Genomic DNA, 15892 nt, shown 5'->3' on the forward strand with positions numbered 1-15892 from the left:
TGCTTTTTACTGTCAAAACTGCTGTAAATATCTTATGACCTTTTTTTAACCCCTTTTTTTCTTTTAGTTGTTTGCCAAAATGATAAACACTGTATTATCATACAGTTATATCTGTCTGCAAACTAAATGTTTATAGTCTTTATTAGTGCATTTGCAGCTCTAGGTTGCATATAATTGAGTATTATTTGGTTTCCTGTCTGTAACTATGGCTTTAAAGGGATCTAAAGTCAAACTAACAAGAAGTATGGGATTACCAAACTTGCTGCCAAGCAATTGTTGCCAACATAGAAACCCAGGCAAAAGTATAACACATTGCCCGTAGAGGAATCATGTTATAACGCAACTCCCCCAGCACATCCATTGCTTATGAGGTGTGCGTTTTATTCTCCTGAGCCAGCCTTGGATTGTGTAGTGTTGCTCTCACATCACCGTTTTTAGCGTTATCTCAGCATTAACGTGACATTTAAACACTCCACGTTAATGGTTTACATTCAAAACGAGCCACATTCTCCTCGACATCAGCCTGCTAACTGAGAAGTGAATCAAATGATTTGGTCAGAGGAGCCGTAGCTCTTACACTATACACTTGACAATTTAAACTGATACAGATATCACATCTTCATGATTCACCCATAAATATGCTGTAATGAAAAATTTATGAGGTATACTTTGTCAAAGGCTAAATTATTTATCCCCGCACGAGGTTTCAACACCTCCATTAAGCGTCTGGTCATTCCCTGCAGCACTTTGTAAGACTGTTATCTGTTCCTCCTCACCACTGCACAGATAACAAAAACATCTGACAACATATCAAAGTTTCTCCTCCTAAGCTCTCTTTATATCTACACTCTGGTGTTTTTTTCTTCTTCCTTTAAACGAAGAGCACACAATACACATAAGGACACCTCTGCTCCTGCAACCCACACCACCACACTTCTGTCTTTGTATGAGACCCCTGCCTCATCCCCATTGTCATGTTAATTACCTATTTGCTCTGTTTTGCAGGAGCTCAGCATCAATCAAAGCGTCTCCTAGCTTTTCATCTCACACAGTGCATCTCTACCTGTAATTAGGTTTGGGTGAGGCAGGAGATGGATTTAGTTAGCACCGTGCAGAGGGGGAAAAGAAGACATTAGGTAGTCTCAGTGGCTGTTCTGGGACCAGCCTTTAATGGTGTCTAACTGATCTGAGCTGTCGTGGGGCTGTGGCTTCATGTGGTAGGAAGTTGATTATTCCTACGTGCCATCCTCGAGCTCAGCATTTTAGGCGCAGAAAGAGAGACAAGGTGGGTGCATGCATGTGTGCATATAGGAACGCGTGTACGTGATTAGGCACATCTGTGTAGGCAAATATAACAACAAACCGTTTTCTGCAAAAAGATGGGGGATGGGATCCTGGGTGCATGTGCACTACAGTGAGGCAATCGTAGATGTCTGTATTGCTGTGTGCACAAATGCGCGTACGTGTTGGAAGGGTAATTTTACATATGTGTATGCATGGTTTGTATTTACAGCAGCTAAGGAGAGAGAAGGCTGCTCTGCGTCAGAATAATTTAGCATCCAGATGTGCAGATGCCGGGGGAAATCAATACAGATGATGACTCTCCCAAGCAGGTGATGAGCATGCTGTCATAATGCAGTAAGGATGGAGACGGATTAATATTTAACAGTAATCTGGACTGAACAGATGGGCGTTGATAAAAAAAATTGAGAGGTGTGAGCGCGAGTTCATATCAAGGATAAATATTCACAGAAAATTGTGTTATATCAATCAGAACAACTTGCAATCATCTGGTTAATTACTTTGTGCGCGCAGGATATCAATAAAACACTAATTGGGTACTTACCAAGCGTAAGCATAAAGGAAGAATGAAAAAAGAGGTGTGAGGTGATTTTTGGAAGGAAGAGGCAATAAATTACACTTTAAGTACTTCTTGGAGAACCTATTTCGTAATTACAGGGTAGATATAGGAAGGTAATTGTTAACATAAACAGATGCATTTTTCATTTACACTACTGCTGTAGCCTTTACTCAGTCATTTGGCATAGCCTGGAATTAGAGATGTGTGTCTTTTTTAGTCTATAACCATAAAATTGTTCTTTGTTTCAAAGGCCATATTTATGTTTTTTATATCATCATTAAATAACGCAGGAGAAAGTGTTGTTCTGTGGTTTTTATTTATTTAGAATCCACTTAATAACTGTGCATGGTTAAAAAATGCTTCATGTTTAACTGTTCATGAACTTTTCCCTGTAAGTATACTGAAGTTAAATTTAGGTTCCACACAGGTTCTACGTGTTTGTTTGATGTATGATATATAGTAATTATTAACTTCGCATTCATATCACTGAGTATCCAGTAAGTACTTTCTTGATTATAGTCTACAGCCTTCATCTTGTTATCCTGATCTTGTTTTTTGAAATGATTAGATTACATTAGTGATCAGATTACTTCAACGGAAGCTTTCCTCAGATGACAGGGCAGCATAATAAAAATGGATTAATGCTTGCGATGAATGAATTTAAAAAATGTAATAATACATTTTTGCACGCGTTAACTTCTTTGCGTTACAGACTGCAGGGACTTCCATGCGGCTCTGCTGACCTTCAGCATGAAATGAAAAGTGTGTGATGCCTCTGGTGTGTTTGGAGGGGCTTTCTCTTTTCCAGAAGATAGGCAGCCATGCATTATTGATTACAAAACACTCCTGCAATGCTATTTCATCTTTCTGGCGTGGCTGACCGTGAATTGAGCTTTATTTTAGAGTAGTTGAGATCTGTTTTATATCAGTACAAGGACTTTTTTTTTCCAGCAGTTGCGTGTACTTGTTTGTACAATGTTGCCCCCCCTCACCCATTCAAAATCACGTGGGAGTCTATGCAAAAAAACAACTGCCTTATCTTCTCCGTGTCCCTGTGCACAGTACACTGACAGACAATTGAAAGACAAAGGTACACAGAGGAAAGACAGTGTGGTGCAATGAGAGGGTGAAATCCAATCTAATGGTTATCACACCAACTGCGTCTCATCTAACGACATTTCTTTGACATTATTTTGAGCCTCATGACATATATCTGTTCCACTTAGGCACCTTGTGTTTGCATCATGCACACATTGCACAATCTTTGTATACGTACTATGTCTGATACTGCCCTGCTTTCAAATGCTTGCTTTATCCTCATAGCATGTACATTGCTTACTGAGTTTTCTGACACTCTGTTCTGTTCTGCTGGTGTTATTTTGCACTACATGCCTGCCGGATAGCAACACCTCATCTTATGAATTCTAGTGTTTCAGACTGTGAAATGTTAAATATTCATTTAGCCGAATTCTTACGAATGTTCCATATTTTTATGATCCGCCTCCTCGCAGCTGCAGACTTTCACATGCAACAATCATTCAGAAGTCCCTCGTCCTTTGGATGTGTTTTGAATTTTCACAGTAAAACTAAACTACAGGATTTTTTTGGTTTTGCTTTTCTTTTCTGTGCAGAAAAGCTTGCTTTCTAGAGCAGTGAACCAGCCATCCAGAGAGGGTTGCTGAGCGATGGCCTTACCTCCCCGGTCCCCCGTCGAGGATGGTCACAGGGGAGGATGCCCATGGCGACCACGGCTGTCAAACGCTGTTTCCATGATGCCAAAGAATGATTGGTTTCATGGATCCGGACAGTGCTCTCTGACAGCACAGGGGGAGTCTCGGCTGCACCTGGGAGAAGAAACACTGGCAGCATGTGAAATGTTACTGAACAGGGTCATTGCAAGGGTCATCGTATGACCTGTCACCCCCCCTCCCCGTCATCAAGGAATTTACAGCCAGGCCTCGTGCTACATGTTGAGAATATTAGGTCTGAATTTATCCTTTGTTTGAGCCTGAGTTATAGTCTCTGTGCTTTCTGTGAGGCTGTGGTGAATCTGCAGACAACAATGTCTTGGTTTGAAAAGTGAAGCAGCAAGGACACCGCTCCTGACAGCTGACGCTTCTGTGAATAGTCTTTTGTCATTAAAGTTCAACTACAGCGGCTGACAGCTAAGAAATCAAGGTTTAAATCTTTAATTGGGAGGGAGTTATTCACAAGATACCTAATTTGCGAAGTGCTGCAAACAAGCACCGCATTTCCAAGTCTGACTCATGTCTAGCCCAGTCTGTGGAAAAGCACTGCCAGTGCCATTGATTGTCAGTGGGCTTTTTTTTTTTTTTTAGTGAGGCTTGTTAAGCATGAATGACAAAGCAAGTGATGGGACCCAACGACAGCAGCTCCCTCACTTTATTTTCCCTCGCAGCGTGTTTTTATCACACCGTGGCTTTAGCATATCTCTTAAAGATGTGGTCTTCCTGAGAATCCCACTGCACCGAGCCCACGACAGTTTTAATGATTGATCACTTTCCTCTTGACTGTGGTGAAAGGAAAGTGAGGGGGGTGAATAAGAAAGAAAAAGGAAAGGGAGCAAGTAGGGGCGTGGACAATCCCACAAGGTCAGAGTGATGTGTCCAGGCTTTTGTTTTCAGTGGTGAGATCAGTGGCCTGTGCAGCCACGAGGGGACGTGCAAAGTAAGTGGCGGCCTGGCAGGAACAGATGTTCTTACACAATGAACATGCACTTGGTTGTTTGCTTATTCACTAAAACTCAAGGAGATGACTTCCCCTTTTGGAAACAAATAAAAATACAGACAAAAGTCGTTGCTTTTCCACCTGTAGGCCTCTGGGGAAAATGTTGCTGAGTCAATCAGGCTCATCCTTACATGCTGCCAAACACGTCTACAGAACAAAAGGGCAACAGAGCAAAGCTGAACAAGCATCGTTTTTCATTAAAAAGCATGTATTTTTAATATTTTTCAAATTAGTAGGAGTGGTGCCTTTTTTTCCAATTCTGTGAGTACATGTTAGTCAATATGTTAGATTTGCATTTGGGTGTGTTTTCTTCTTCTACACTTATATACCGTAATGCCAGGATGAAACTTTGAGCAGGATTTATTTATATTTGGCCACAAACCTCTGCAGGGGTTTCAGTAACCTAAACAGCAATAGTCTTGTTCCTCTATTTTAGCTCCGAGCTCTGCTTCCCTGTGTTTTACCTACTAAAATACAAAATAAAATAAAATCCTTTTGACTTTGTGTGAAATGAAAAGTGCTGCCATCAATACAAACCTAGATTATTATCAGACAAAGACAAGCAAATGAGAAGCATGCATAGTCTTTAACATGCCCTTAGTCATCCTGGGTATATTTGCATGGGTGTGTGCACCAACTGTCTTTTAATTCAGCAGTGTGTCTGCACTGTAAAGTTCAAAACATTCACTAGATATCAAATCATTTGGACTCCCCGGAGATAAGAGTGAAGTATACAATCATTCAGGTAATGCAACATTTCACAATCATCCAGTTAGTGTCTTCAGGATTTTCGGCCCATAAATGACCAAAGCTATTCATAACTCATTGCTTCCCTCTGCTGGTGTTAAATTAAGCTAAAGTCAGATTACAACTTGTCTTTGAAAAATTATTAGGATCTCAATTGTGAACTCCAAACTAACATATTGCACGTTATGATATTTTTTTATCTCATACTCCTAGAGGATTTAAACTACGTCAAAAGCAAGTTTATAGTTGAATTAATGCGGAGCATTTTATGGGTGCTTTTATATTCTCTGCCAGCAATATTACACTCATCCTTTTACAGATAGGCTCTTTAATGTGTCACTAGCATTTTAATTCACTTTGTGGCATTTTCTCTCTTTTAGTGGGCTATTAAAACGTTCCAATCAGTGTATCTGAAATGCCTAAGAAAGTGTGTTTTAGTCTGTTGGTCTGATTATTATTATTATCATTATTGTTGTTATTATTTTATTATTATTGGCCATTAATGAAAATAAATACCTCCTTTTTTAAAAAGAAAAAAACATTTTGACGAATTTGACTGTACTTGTGTCTTGTTATTTTATCTTTTTACGGCTCGTTTACTGCTAAGATAAGTGGCTTTGCGCATATTCCAAGCATTTCATAACAACGTAGCTTCAAAACTTGAAAGTTGCTGTTGTAGTACACAAAAAGTGAAGTACAACAAACCAAACAGTAGATGTCTCCCTAGTCCGTGCGGCTGTGTGTCTTCGCGAGGACGCTGCTGTCTACTGATGACAGAGTCGCCATTTTGAAAAGCAAATCGTTCACAGCACACCCACCCTGAGTACTGGAACTATGCCGCGGGGCCGGCCTCGCAAACTGAGAGTTCAAAGCAACGACGAAACAGGTAACAAGTGCCAAAATGCAAAGAATAAAATATATATATAATGGGCTATCCAAATAACCTGCTATTGTTTTGCCAAACACCCCTGTAGCGCATATAATAACACTTCAATGTAGTGCATATAGTCCCCGGATATAGTATTGCGGGTGGGCTTTGCTTTGTACGGCGAAGGAGTGATTGAGGCGGAATGATATTAATAACGTTTCGGTGCCTCTTCTTATTGGCTTCCAGTCTAAATTGGTGTCCGCGAGGAGCGGAGCTCGGTGCTGTGTGGCGTTAGTTAATGTACGCTTTTTTTTTTTTTACATGGAGTATACATTTAATAGTATTTCGTTGTTAGCATGTTGTTGCTAACTAGCTGGTTTCGCTATCGTTAGCTTCTTGGCTAACGCGCTAAAATGTTGGCCATTGTTGTTTTGATACTGTGAAGCGCTGTAGCGAGGCTGTCCAGCTGCCGATGCATATCTTGGAACAAGTTGTCACAACCGCACATTTAACACGACCCAAAGAAAATGTTATCATGTGCTGTGGAAATGCATTCATTTTGCAATTTGATAACATTGTCAGAACACAAGGTTGTTACAGCTGCTCGGTGGCCGCATAACTTAAACTGAATGTTACCCCGTGATCCCACTGATTGACGAGTAAACGAGGAGGACCCGACATTATATCAAACTTGATGGCTGGATTATACAGTCCGACCCTGCCGGCGACTTAACCACTCCAGTGGACATGCAACACTTGAAATCAAGTTAAACAGGTGCATGTGTATAACTAAAAGCACATATGACATGCGATTGTAAATGAGCTGAAAAGGACAAATACTTTTGTTAATTTCATATACGATCAGAATGATAACTTATGTTTACAAATATTGCTTCTAGATATGTTTAATGCTAATCTTAGACCTGACATCTGCTGTTATATCATAAATACACTATCTGAATGAAGAGTCATGTGACGTGTACAATATAAATGCTACCTACTGCTTGAATCCAGACTTCAAAGAAAAATATCCAGGCAACACATAACCTGTGTTAGTGAAGAGGTACAACATGTACTTTAGCTATCCTTCACAGGAGAAATCCTCTTAAAGCACATTAAGATACTCATGTGTCACTTCTTGTGCCTGTCATCAGATGCGGATCCCAGTGAATCTAAGGCAGAGGGCTTCAGTGATGGGGAGCTCAAGGATAAGAAGTGCACAATATGCTCCCAGATTTTTACCACAGAGAGCCAGCTGCAGAAGCACCTCCGTGAACATGAGGTCAATGATAAGGTAGGTACAAGATGGATGTGTCAGCAGGACACAATATCTTGGGTCTGCTCACTTTAGATGTAGGTCACTGACGGTCATCCAGGATTTTAGGGTAGTTCTGGTAGTGCTTTTTTAATTGATTTTCAAGCATTTAATGTCAGTTCAAATATTTGTTGAGTTGAGTGATGATGTCCAGGGTTTTAGTTGTTGTGTATTGTATTTGCTTGAAAATGATCTAGCCCTTGACAAAAAGTTGGGAACATTAAAAAAAAGTAAGCGACTACTTTAAAGTTGACGAGCTTAAATGTCAAATGATTTCTATTACTGCTAAATTAAAGTGCTTATTAAGTCATCACAGATTTTTTTTAGTTAAAATGACTTAGTTTACATAGTCCAGTAATTTAAGTGGGCACTACGGATAAAAATGCCTGTAATACAATATTTTTTTTAAAATCCATTGAATTAAAGCTGGATCTGTACTTGTTTTACTTAAACCTCGACACTGTGAAAGTGTAGAAGGCAAAGCTACAAAAATGACGTGTTTGAACGACAAATTATAGACCTGACTGTATGATAGCACACCTAATATTTTAGCTAACATCTACAGTTTGCTACTAGAAACCCAGAACGTCCTCAAAATGAATTCCAACACCGACATTAGCTATTTGGCAATATATCTGTATCCTTTATTTATAACAGTTGATTAGTGAACATTTTTAAGAAGTGAAGAAGATACAGGAGAAATGCCCATTAACCAAGTTATAAGTGTTCATGTTACATAGTTTGGCCATCAGAGGGCACTCTGCAAGAATGTTTGAAATACCACAACAACAACCAGTGATCTGAGCATAGTCAGGCAGAATATGTTTACGTTTTGTTTGTCTGATATAGGGCTGCCACAAACGTTTATTTTGATAGTCGACTAGTCACCGATTATTTTTGCGATTAGTCGATCATGCATCCATTGGACGTAAAACGTACAGCATATTGCACCAGCATGCATCTGCTCTTATATAACTATCATTAGCTTACAGCTTTAAGTGTTTAAGGTATGTGCTAACTAAAAATAAAGACAAGATGATAGTTTATTAAATTTTAATGAAATTTACAGATTGTTTCGGTGAAGTTTAATAAACTCCTTGCTATCTAAAATATAACGGGACACTGGAGTATATTCTTGAACATCTCACACTTCTGATAATCAGCTGTCTGCTTGACGTTTATTCAGCTGTGTAAAAACTATAACTTTAATCTCAGCCAAACCGATTTACTCAGGAAGAAATAAAATACAAAAAAAAAGCCAAACAATAGCATGTTTAAGTTATCTAAGTGACTTATGTATGTTTAACCTGAGTAGCGAAAGACGGTGGTGTGTTTGAAAACGATTTGACGGGAGTCTGGTGTTCTCACGGGCTCTAGTGAGCCTTGCCCCTGGCTAGCTATCGAGCTAGTGGGTAACAGACGTCTCCGAAAACGAAATATGTTCAACGTTTATTTTGTGACCCAGAAAGAATAATAAGAGTAATTTTAAAACTAACTAGCTGCCGCCATTGTTGGAAACTGAGCTGGGCTGCGCTATGAATTCTGGGACACAGCTTCTTCTTCTTCTTCTTCGGGGTTTAACGGCAGCTGGCATCCTTGTACATGCAGTGCTGCCCTCTTCTGTTTCAGTCCGTTATTACACTCTTAAATCCTACGACTCATTCCTACGTCTTTTGTGATCTTACAAAGCTTCAAACGACGCGTCGACTATTAAATTAGTCGTCGACGATTTTGATAGTCGATGTAATCGTGACTAGTCGACTAATCGTGGCAGCCCTAGTCTGATAGAAAAAAATATCACCTGATATATCTGATTTTTAAATCGCCAAATACTGGTGATTTCTAAACCTGATATCAGTCAGGCTCTATCACACCCACTCTGGATGCTACAATATTAATAGTCAAGTGTAGCTTGTAGTCGATGCATACAATAAAAATAATTACTCTAAAATTATACTTGACCTAGAGTTTGCATAATCTGCAAAGTAGCAGATTAAAAGTACTGAATCTGGTCAACTCAAATGGAAAAAAAAATCAAAATCCTTAAATAAATTTTTTGAAAAGAATTAGGCTAATTACTTGATTTATTTGGTTGGAGTATTAGGGTTTGTGATGATGGAAAAAGAAGAAAGTGTTAGTCTCATACCATGTGAGCAGGTGAAGGGAATGACAGACATGGTGTTAAAGCTGCAGTGGATGACCCAGCTACAGCTACAGGTTGCATTTGGGCCACTCTAGTAGCTTAGCATTAAAGCTGGAGCTATCCTGGATGTTTCAGCTTGGATCATTTTTCACAGCGTGAAAGTTTAAACTTGCTGTAGTCTGTTTGGCAGTCTTAGCACAGGTCTCACCTTATTTACAGCCATTTACTTTGAAAGCTTCTGAAATGTACTGTTACAAACAGTCAAAAGACCATGGTTTCTCACCCTACCTTTCCAGTGACAGCACAGTAAATATTACTGTATGATGTCAGCTGCAGTCTTCCCTCTGTAGTTTCAGAGTTCTTTTTCCCACCTAACACATGTCATGCTGCCACATAGGAAAGTCCTAACATTCCTATTAAAGTTTCTGAAAAACATTAACTGATGTACAGATCCAAACAAAATATGAAATTTAAAGTTTTTGTCAAACTTTCCCCTAGTGCCTTTTTAACAGAGCAAGGGATTTTTAACATGTCTAAAAAATATTAGTTTTCTTTAAAAATATTAAGTTATTTATGTTTGCTCACAATAACACAGTTATTTAAGCAAAACAAAAATGACCAGGGTCACTATTATTAGCCCTCTGACAAACTGACCTTTTTATTTAGCCATAGTACAAACTACAGCTGTGCAGTGATGTGCTTTAACTTTGTAATGTTCAAAGCTTGTAAAGTCAAGTTAAATCTGAGGGTTATCTTCCCATTTACACACAGTAGAAAAGCTACAGAAAGGGTTTGAATTGTCACTTGAGAAAGTGCCAAAGACAAAGGAGATCAGTTTAAAATTGAGAAAAAGAATCACTTATGCTAACACAGGAGGAGATGGATATACAAAGTTATCATAGGCTGGCATAGATCGGACGCCAAAGATTTCAAAGATTCTGGAAAGAAAAATAGTAAGAGATGTATCTAATGACTCAAGAACAACTGCCATGACGCCAGTAAATGACTTAGCCAGGTCAGGAATTGAAATCTCAAAGAAGCCAATCACTACAACCGTGCACACGAATGGACTACAAGACCAAGAAAATCTTCACTTGACTGCAGCCGGACTGAAGTATGTCGATAACAACCTGGAGAAAGATTATGCACACTGGAAACACATCCTTTGATCATATGGAAAGAAGCTAGAGCTCTCTGGTCACAGATGCACTGCTTATGTTTAGAGAAAGAAAGGAGAGGTGTACATCTCCACAGTGTCCCCTCAGTGTAACACGGTGGTTGGAGTATTAGGCTGTGGGAATCCTTTGGCACGTCTGGAACTGAGAATTTCATCAAGTTGGAAGGAAGAATGAAGGATATGTGAAGATTTTAAAAGAAAACCTCAAGCAGTCAACAACAAAACTTGTTTCCTTCCTTCCATTTTTTTTTGCAAAAAGCTGAGTTCAGTTTCTCTTGCCACACCCAGGCCTGATTAATGCCATACCTGTTCTCAATCAAGAAATCACTTTCTGACCTGTCTGACAAAGTGGAGTAGACCAAAAGATACTCAAAAGCCAGACATGATGCCATTATCCAAGTAAATTCAGGAACAAATGAGAAACAAAGTAATTGAGATCTCTTGGTCTGGAAAAGGTTATAAAGCCATTTTTAAAACTGTGGGACTCCAGTGAACCACAGTGAGAGCCACTATCCACAAATGTCAAAAACATGGAACAGGGGGGAAACTTCCCAGGAGTGGCTGGCTCACCAAAATTAATCCAAGAGCGCAGCAACGACTCATCCAAGAGGTCACAAAAGACTCCAGAACGACATCCGAAGAACTGGTCTCACTTGCCTCAGTTAAAGTCGGTGCTCATGACTCCACCATAAGAAAGAGAGTGGGCAAAAACGACCCGCATGCAGAGTCCCAAGACAAAAACCACTGCTGAGCAAAAAGAGGTTCATCTCAGTTTAGCCAGAAAACATCTTGATGATTCCCAAGACTTTTGAGTAAATACTCTGTGAACTGAGGAGAAAAAGCTGAACTTTTTGGAAGGCGTGTGTCCCACTACATCTGGCATAACAGTAACACAGGATTTCAGAAAAGGAACATCATGCCAACAGTGAAGTAAGATGATGGTAGTGTGATGGCTAGCACCTGAGTCACCACATAGGACAAAAAGTATTCTTGAAATAACATTTTGAAAACTTCTCTTCACTTCTTTATGATCACGTATGGCGATGTTGTATGAAGCGGGTACACTGTGATAATGGTTGTGTTGGTGGTTTCTCTTGGTGTAGGATAATCGGACTGCGTTCCTTGGGAACTCATTCTACATCACATTCATTTATGCATTTTAAAGCACTCGCAGCACTCACATCTCTGCCTGCTTCACTTCTTGCTCGCTTTTGGTCACACTCCCTCTCTCACTTCTTTATTCTCAGGATCTCACACATTGCGCACAATCACAGGCAAGTTAAGGGATTTAGTTCTTAATGCCATGCTACTGAGGAGAAAGTTAGAATAGAGAGACCGGGAGCAAAAAGATGTCAATTGGAGCTTAATTCGTTTCATTTGCAGCTGCACCTGTAGCTCTGGGCCATTTAAATTTCAAGTCCATTGCCTTTGCTCCCACTTTCCAGGTTGAAGAGCAGTGGCCTCTGAGTATGCCAGAGTGAGTAAGACTCAACTGTGTCAGTACCACTCTCAGACTTGACTAGATTCAAAAAAGCACTCTAAAATGAAGTCAGCTTGTTCTCCTAATAGAAAAGAAATTTAATATTGGGGCCATTTTTGCCTCATGGGGATTTTTTACAGTACTCTCTACCCTTCACAACAAAGCAGTTTCTTAATTTAGACAAAGTAGTACATTGATTGAGATTCAGCTGTTCCATCTTGTCTTTTTAGTCTCTTCTCTGTCTCCATCTGCCTTCACATAGTGACAGCAGCAACAAGAAGCTCACAGCAGAAGGTCATTTTTTTTCCCATTCTTTCATTTCTCTTTCTCTTGCAGCCTCATCGTTGTGACCAGTGCTCACAGACGTTCAACGTGGAGTTCAACCTCACGCTACACAGGTCCACACACACTACATCGGACTTCACCTGCCCCGTTTGCAATAAGAAGTTCTCTCGCATCGCCAGCCTTAAATCCCATATCATGCTGCATGAGAAGGAGGAGGTAAAATGCCTCATGCTGTGGTTTCTGTGCATATTATGCACTTTTATTTCTCTTTTAGACTGCTTTCTATGTTATTGGTTTCCATTCTTGCAGAATCTGATCTGTGTTGAGTGCGGAGATGAGTTTGTTCTTCAAAGCCAGCTCTCTCTGCATTTGGAGGAGCATCGGAAGGAGCTCTCGGGCATCAAGGTCTACACCTGCAAGACCTGCGACAAGGAGTTCAAGACGTCTGCGCAAATAAAGGAGCATATGAAGAGTCACATCAAAATGAGGTCAAACAAGACACTTCAGGATGCTGATTTATTACATTTGACACAGTCAAGTGGAAAAGCTTTGGGTTAAAAATTTGGTATGAATCATGCAGCTGTTTAAAGAAAAATTCAAAGCATCGACATATCTAGTATTTTGTACAGACCGAGGGGTGTCTGATTCAGGATAGATGAATCTTTTATGAAGAAAAAAACATTTTTGCAAAAACAGTTTTAGGTGAATTTGCAGCTCTGCAGAGTGATGAAATTAAAGCACCATCTTTCATGGCGTTCATGGAAAATAAGTACATTTGTAGTCATTGTCAGATAATCTTTCATTTGAGCTAAGCACAAAAATGCTTAAGCGAGTCTATGCAGCTGTTCTCAAAACTCTCTGTAGCCTGTTACTGCTAGAGGCTAAGCCAATTTAATGCTTTATGCTACTTCAGAGCTATTCTTTTAGACATGGTTTCTATGATAATGTTAATTTGCAGACTAGTAACAAATATGCTACTTATTGGACTAAGGCCTGTTTTAAAGAAGTTCAATTTCCTGTAAGTGTACAGCTGAGTACTTTTAAAACTCATTAAACCATTCAGAAAGCACTTGTGTGTAATGCCACATACCATTTTGTCTTTACTTATAGAACAAACATTTGTTTTAATTGTAAAGAAAATAATTACACAAAGGATAATTGTCTAAATCTCAAACATAAGGCTTAAAAAACTGTTTTGTTGTATTATGAGTGACCTTCCGTGGTCCTATGTTAATGCACACTATATTAAACTAGATTTTTTTCTCATGGTTCTTTCCTTTACAGGCCACTTACTTCTACTTCAAGAAACTACAAGAAAAACATAGATCGCAGTGGGTTCACAAACAGCTGCCATCATTGTGGAAAGGCTTTCAAAAAGCCCAGCCAGCTCATCAGGCACATCCGAATACACACAGGTGAGTGAGAATGGAAAAAGAAAAACCTGATTATGGTGCTTATATTGAGATTTAAGCTCAGAGCAAAAATACTGCAGAAACTGGAGGGTAGAATTTGTATCTACTTCAGGCCAATACAGGATCCTTTAGGCTAATTTTCTTTGTTCTGGATAATGAATTTATAAACAAAAAAAACTTTAGACAGCCATTCAGCATTGAGAAGAGGATCTAATTGTTTCTCCTTGATAGTTCACAGTGGTTTTAATTAGCTTAGATCAGTGGTTCCCAAACTTTTTTTGCTAGGCCCCCCTTTGTTTTACAAGAAAAAAAGTGTGGGGCGGGAACCCACACTTTGGGAAGGTCTGGCTTAGATGTTAAATTAAAATATTAGGATGAGCATTATGAGTCTTATGTGAAGGAATGTAAAGTTTACAAAATTTGGGAATCCCCAACATTGCTATGCAATGCTGTGTGGTCAAATAATAATTGTTCATTTTGGAGGTGTTTCCCCTTTTTGTAGTGACACAAAAAAAAGTAATATATTACAGATTCATACATTACACAGAACACTTTTATTAAAAGTAAAAAGTTATTTTACTGTTTTTCTATAAAATGACCTGAAATACATTGCATCATAATTACCAGTTAACAATATAAACCCACAGGCTACATCCATACACACCAACACAAATCCCTATCCTAATGAGGACACACACATAATCTTTCTCTTAGTATTCAGGTATGAACACAGAGCAAAGATGAAAACCACCACAAAAAGACTGTCCTGGATGCAGTGTGCACTTAACTCTCTCCGTTTGTGGAATGAAAAAAAAAGTCCATACGCATGCAATGTATTTATACAAGTAGAAATGATAAGCAGGATCAATAGACACGCAGGCTAACTGTAAAAACTTCTCACTTTTAAAGTTTAACATGATGTTTATATCAATTTCTATTAAATATAGGATAATTGATATAAACATCATGTTAAACTTTGAAAGTGAAGGGTTTTATAGTTTGTAGCAGACTGCAGGCTCACGTTAAATTGGATGCCAACAATACGTTTTTGTAATTTGAGTCTTCTTTTGAGGAAACTCTTATTTTAGGGACTGAGGAGATCAGCTGGTGTAGTTTTGAAAACCAGATGTCTGCCATTCTTGCTTGTATAGCTTCTATAGTATTCAGCTACTTGTTTTATAATGTGTCAAACATTTGTGTGAGCAGAATGTAGCTGATCTATGTCCTGCTTTAAATAAGCAAAGGCTTCAATTATATAATCTGTAAACACCATTAAGCAAAGATGTTAATAAACCCCATGTACGAATGCACCGCCACCACTGATGCTGGCTACTGACCTGTGTGCTGGTAAACATCTATTCAGAACCCGTCAATAGTTTCTAAAACGAATTTAAAATCTAACCAAAGAAGCATTTGTGGTTTTGTCTGTGAAGGTTGTTCTCAGTCATCCAGGTCATCGTAGTCAAAGGAGCTTGCAAAGAAAAGCGTCTGGACTTCTTTAAGTTGCTTGAAGACGTTTCACCTCTCATCCGAGAAGCTTCTTCAGTTCTAAGGTCAAATGGAGGGTTGTGGGGGGTTACTCCCACTAGGTTTATATCAGAGACTCTCCACCATTTGACCTTAGAACTGAAGAAGCTTCTCGGATGAGAGGTGAAACGTCTTCAAGTAACTTAAAGAAGTCCAGACGCTTTTCTTTGCAAGCTCCTTTGACCATTTGTGGTTTTAACTTTCTTTTGTGTGTGCACTGCAGTAACAACTTTGTTTACTGACACTGTTCCTCTATAGTGTTCTTGAGCCCTTGTGGTATGTGTGGTGGAGAGAGGTATAGATATTTCTCTGGCTTCTCTGAATCAGTT

The 15892-nt window shown here is 39.2% G+C and overlaps 1 protein-coding gene across 1 annotated transcript in view; it reads left to right on the plus strand.

Annotated features, from left to right (window-relative positions):
• The first annotated feature begins 6148 nt into the window (after positions 1 to 6148).
• The window catches only part of LOC146698294 (zinc finger protein 236), a 52847-nt gene continuing 43103 nt past the window's right edge, over positions 6149 to 15892 (plus strand). The window contains exons 1-5 of the mRNA XM_085473356.1: positions 6149 to 6242; positions 7379 to 7518; positions 12676 to 12840; positions 12934 to 13112; positions 13909 to 14039. Coding sequence (XP_085329482.1) covers positions 6191 to 6242; positions 7379 to 7518; positions 12676 to 12840; positions 12934 to 13112; positions 13909 to 14039 — 667 coding nt within the window. The 5' untranslated portion in view covers positions 6149 to 6190. The remainder of the gene's footprint in view (positions 6243 to 7378; positions 7519 to 12675; positions 12841 to 12933; positions 13113 to 13908; positions 14040 to 15892) is intronic.

The sequence above is a fragment of the Copadichromis virginalis genome, linkage group LG11 (genome assembly GCF_057382275.1).
Source record: "Copadichromis virginalis isolate Kocher_CV1m ecotype Utaka linkage group LG11, C_Virginalis_male_GT1.1, whole genome shotgun sequence".
Lineage (NCBI taxonomy): Eukaryota > Metazoa > Chordata > Actinopteri > Cichliformes > Cichlidae > Copadichromis > Copadichromis virginalis.